This window comes from Verticillium alfalfae, genomic scaffold (assembly GCF_000150825.1).
Source record: "Verticillium alfalfae VaMs.102 supercont1.7 genomic scaffold, whole genome shotgun sequence".
NCBI classification, from domain to species: domain Eukaryota; kingdom Fungi; phylum Ascomycota; class Sordariomycetes; order Glomerellales; family Plectosphaerellaceae; genus Verticillium; species Verticillium alfalfae.
Genome location: NW_003315032.1, coordinates 1,456,294 through 1,461,471, shown reverse-complemented (window position 1 = coordinate 1,461,471; position 5,178 = coordinate 1,456,294). Strand labels below are relative to the sequence as shown.

The window sequence follows — 5,178 nt, the reverse complement described above, 5'->3', positions numbered from 1 at the left end:
CCTTTGACAAGCACCAGGAAGCAGCAAGAAGCAGGGATTACGGCATTGCACGTAGCACGGACGTCCACCAGGCGTGGCATGGAACATGAGTGGCCCAGCCGAGGCGGTCGGCCATCAGCAGCCAGGAGGGGCCTTCGTCTCCCTCCTCTGACCCCACCATCTCGTCACCTGGCGCTTTCATGCTGTATCTGCGGCCTGCGCATCCAAGGGTGGGTACCGATGGGCGACATGACGGGCAGAACGAGACACACAGGGCTGGCCCGACTCTGCGCGCCTCAGGCACTTCTGCCTCCGCCTCGCCGCCCTGTTGCAGCAGGACGACATGCACGAAAACCTGGGTGGATCACGCACCGCACCTTGTCAGACAGCGCAAACCAACCCGGGCCACCCCCCCTTTGGTGCTGACCCATGAGCGCTCGCGCTGGTGCCACCCTGATCATGGCTTCGCATCCTGGCATGACCAGGCACAACACGTTGGGTGCCACCACTGGACGATCTGACGGCTCCCTTGGCGTCCCTTGGTTTTCTGCACAGTTGTTTCTTTTTCGTTCTGCGAAAAGAGCCAGACCATCCTATCGGGCGCATGCTTGCGGTTCGCCTCACACACCGACCGACCACCGTCATTTCTCTTGACGCCAGAGTGCACCATCAGGCCAACCTCACGACCACATGGGAGACGCAATGTGAGCCAACGACGCCTCCCTCGCAGCGCAGCTTGCCACTGCACACTTGTGACTACGAAGTAGACGCGTCGCGCAGGCTGCATCAACGGAATGAGCATTTCGACCTATGAACTGTGGTCGAGGCTACTAATCTGGATCGACCAAGTGTGATGGACAGGCAGCAGAGAAAGAAAGTCGAGAGGCCGGCGCCTCCATCGTAGCATAATGCAGGCGCCGTCCCATCCTTGACAGGCCGAAACGGCGACGATGTTATGTGACACAGACTCTCGGCCAGGACTGATGGCGAGACGTTTGCAGCGAAACGACAGGCAAAAAAAAGACTGGGGCTGCTTGGAGTCCGAAGTGGCATTCGCTGCGAACATGAACACCCTTTGCTACCTTCCGACAAGTCTGGGACGCTGGGAGGTGGTCTCAGTGAAGTTTTTGACGGCACGCCGTTTTCATGCAAACAGCCTGCCAAGTGCCACGAGGTTTCCTCCGCCAGTCTAGCTAGGTCAGGTTGCTTGTGATCAGTCGACGACAATGGGAAGTAACACCACACAACCGTCGAGGAGCAGCCCATTTTCACCCCGAATGTTCTGTTTGAGTCACCGAAAAGCAAAGCGCCGGGCCTCCCTCGGCAGCCGTTGCCATCACGATGACAAGGCGTAGCTTACGGGACAATAAAGGGTCCTTTTTTGAGGCCATCACGCGACCCTAAAAAAAAAAAAGAAGGGTTGCTTGCTTGCGGGTTTGAGGACATTCGCCCAAGTTGCCATAATCAAATGCCACAATCCTGGATGACCCCAGGGTGTCCCCCGGTGTCTCTCAAAGCCGCCGATTCACACCGGACGACGATCTGACCGGTACCGCGACAGGCCACGGGGTCTCTCCGACCATGACGATGATGATGTTGAAGGGATAGTTTCGAAGTCGCCCCAAATACCTGGACCAGCAAGGGGAGGAGAGAGCGAGGGACGTGTCTGTGCACTGTTCATCGTCCCGCCTCTGCCAAACCCGTCGTCGCCTCGCTTTCGACGACAGCGAGGCCAGCTCCCGCCACTGCACGCACCAAGACGCCCCCGCGGCAGCCGTTCTTTCGCCCTCTGCCTCGCACTTTCTCGCCCGTCCGAGTCATCAGCAACAGCATCAGTATCCTGGGTGAGCTGATCCCCACCTTTCGTGGCTGGCTTCAGAGAGGATGTGGCAGAGCCAGCGTCGCGTTACAAGCCCAGGAAACGAATGACAGCACTTTTCGCCGCACACGCCCCCCTCCCCCCCCCCTGCAACAGATTGTGGCCAGTCATGATGTCGCGCTCATCAATGAACTTGCCCAAGCTCGTATATTTGCAGCAGAACGTAGCGTCAAGGTGGATACCTGACGTCTCCGAGGAGCCCATCTGTTGGTCGGTGTGTCTTCTGCCCTCCAGACGCACACCCAGCCCCCCTAGCTCTCTGGTGAGCACACCCCTCCCCTCCATCATTCTGCTAGGGGGAACTCTATCTGACCAATGCGTTCGCCTTTTTGTGACCCACTCCTCCGCCGCTGGACGGATCGAAACAAGAATAGCAGGCTCCAGGTTGAGTGGACCGACCGCTAAGACACCGCGGCCGCCATCCATGTCACTAACATTACGGCGCCGGACCCACGACCCACGACCAAGGCGACCAGGGTCTTCCTTCGAAAGTGAAGACAAGTGGTCTGTGTGTGGAAAGTGAGAGATGCCTATGCTTGCTTGGCCCATGGTGCTTGGGAAGCCTCGCGGCCCACCAACCCACGTAAGTAACACACTCACTCACTTGCACGCACACAGGCACCCACCCCTGCTCACACGGGCAGCACGGAGTACGTACTGGCCCCCCCCCCTGTTTCCCTCTCGTTCGCTCGTTCGCTCATCGAGAGAGACGATATCAACCTTCGCATCCCACCCCGTCATCAGCGGTGAACTTCTTTTTGAACCTCATCCCCCACCCTTTCTCACCTGTCCCTTCGGTCAACTTTCCTCATCTCTCTCACGAACCATCTCCCTGGACCAGGACTTGGACACCAACAGCTCTCTTCGACCCCTAACACAACAAAATCGACTCTTCCTCTTCGCCCCTCACGCCATCATCACTCCTCATCCCGTCGTCTGTTGACTCGTTTACTCGACGTCAACGATAACGACCCACAAGGAAATCCAAGGACTCTTCTCTCCCGTGGACTGTTGCTTTTGGTTTCTGTTACTCTCCATCCATCCCCAAGGACCCAAAGGATTCCCGTTGCTGCTTTTCCTTTTTCTTCTCTGGCAGGACTTTTTCCTCCCCGAAGAAGTTCCTATTACCGACATAGTGCTCCAGAGAAAGGAATAATCACCCCATTTGGACTTCCAGGATCTACTCCTACCCCCCCACAAATCGCATAACATGCAGCATGTACCAACACACGGATACCCAACCCCTCCCGCCTCGCCCGGTGTACGAAGATCATCACAGCAACAAGTGCGGCCTGCAACAACCCATCACGACAGCGCCACACTGCCAAGCACGTTACATCCCGTTGACCCCGGAGGCTCGGTTGGGAAGGTATCTCGAAGGCAAGCTCCAGCTGACGACCATCCTGGGTACTGGCGCCTACGGCGTGGTCTACTCGGCCGTCGATGTCAAAACGGGCATCAAGTACGCCGTTAAGTGCCTCAGCAAGTTCAACCAGGACGGAACTCCCTTGGACAGGCGACAGGTTGCGTTTCAGAACCGGGAGATCCGCCTCCACTACCTCGCCTCAGCACACCCCAACGTCGTCTCCATGCTGAAGATTGTCGACGACCCAGACTGCATCTATGTGATCTTGGACTACTGCCCGGAAGGAGACCTGTTTTATAACATTACAGAGCGCGGCCAATACGTTGGAAAGGATGCACTCGCCAAGAGCGTATTCCTGCAAATCTTGGATGCCGTCGAGCACTGCCACGCTCTTGGAATCTACCACCGGGACCTGAAGCCTGAGAACATTCTTGTGTCGAACCATGGAGAGACCGTGAAGCTCGCAGATTTCGGCCTGGCGACCGCCTCGGAGCGATCCGAAGATTATGGCTGCGGTTCGACCTTCTACATGAGCCCAGGTAGGCTAACCTTCCCTTCCTCGGCCGACGTTGCCGTGCCTTCTCTTCTTTTCCTATCTGCCCCAGCACCCCACTAACGTTTCTTCTCCCTCTTGCTAGAATGCCTGGACCACTCTGCCCGGAGACCCTACTACTTCTGCGCCCCCAATGATGTCTGGAGCCTTGGCGTGATTCTGGTCAACCTGACCTGTGGACGCAACCCATGGAAACAGGCCTCCTTTGAGGATTCCACCTACCGGGCCTTCACCCGTAACCAGGAGTTCCTCAAGTCCATCTTGCCCGTTTCGGACGACCTGAACGACATCCTTGGAAGGATTTTCACCCGCGAGCCAGAGCAGAGGATCACCGTCACCGAGCTGCGCGCCCGGATTCAGGCCTGCTCGGTCTTGACCATTCCCGCCGTCGCCCCTGTGACTCTGCACGTCCCCGAGGTTTCCCCCGTGGCCACGCCAGAGTTCATCCACCACCCCATTGAATACGTTGATTGTGAGGAGGCCATCGTCATGGATGACGATTACGACATGACCCTCTCCCCCGCCTCTTCTTCCTCTGACGAGGGATCCATCTGCTCTGACGATGACGGTTCGCTCACCTCGAGCGGCTCAACCATCGATGACCTGGACGAAGACTTCTTGCAAGAGCAGCAGCAGCAGCAGCAACAACCGGAGACGCACGAGTGCCCAGCGCCCCATGCGTACGAACCAGAAGAGCCCCCAGCGCCGTCCTTCTTCCCCACACAGGAGTTTGTGCCTCAACACTACACCGGTCCCATGCCCCACGTCTCCATGCCCCAGGTCCCGATGCCCGTCCATGCACACCAGATCCAGTACCAGGCAGCATGTGCGGCACCGCCTCCCAAGCCCTACTTCCCTTTTTGGTGGGAGATGGTCAAGTATGTGCAGCAGGCGCCAGCGATCCACCCGCACGTGCCTTTCCACCACCAGGTTCCTCTCTTTGCTCCTCAGGGATGCTATTAGATCTTCCTGCTTTCATGGACCATACGTTTCTGTACCCGAGCCGCTGGCACTGCTACTAGATATGGAACGCCCAGAGGACACGGCGACAAAAGGATAACCACCACGCAAACCACAAATCCTTGACACAAACGCCACACGTTTACTTTCTCACCCATTACACTTTTGACATGGCTGGACTCGACATCCGATCCGCCAGTACTCCCAAAATTATACGTTTTAACGAATCAAACCCAAAAAGGCTGGCCGGTTTCCCAAAAAGCAAAAAAGGTCGACACGACACCAGCGACACCCACACGTTTGATCCCCTTGGATCACATTCACCCATTTGTATCTACCACGAACCTTGGACACATTGGACTGGACCCATGGATTCCATCTGCGGAGTTCTTTTTTCTAGTCCTCTACCCATTTTCCTTATGTCTATTGCGATATTGGAAT

The 5,178-nt window shown here is 56.9% G+C and overlaps 1 protein-coding gene across 1 annotated transcript; it reads left to right on the top strand.

The window, feature by feature from the left end:
- Positions 1-3,075: 3,075 nt before the first annotated feature.
- Positions 3,076-4,740, top strand: VDBG_06288 (Ran1-like protein kinase; the record flags this gene model as incomplete). The annotated part of the gene is made up of 2 exons (XM_003003799.1): positions 3,076-3,763; positions 3,863-4,740. 2 exons carry the CDS (start codon positions 3,076-3,078, stop codon positions 4,738-4,740), a joined length of 1,566 nt encoding a protein of 521 aa, XP_003003845.1.
- Positions 4,741-5,178: the final 438 nt, after the last annotated feature.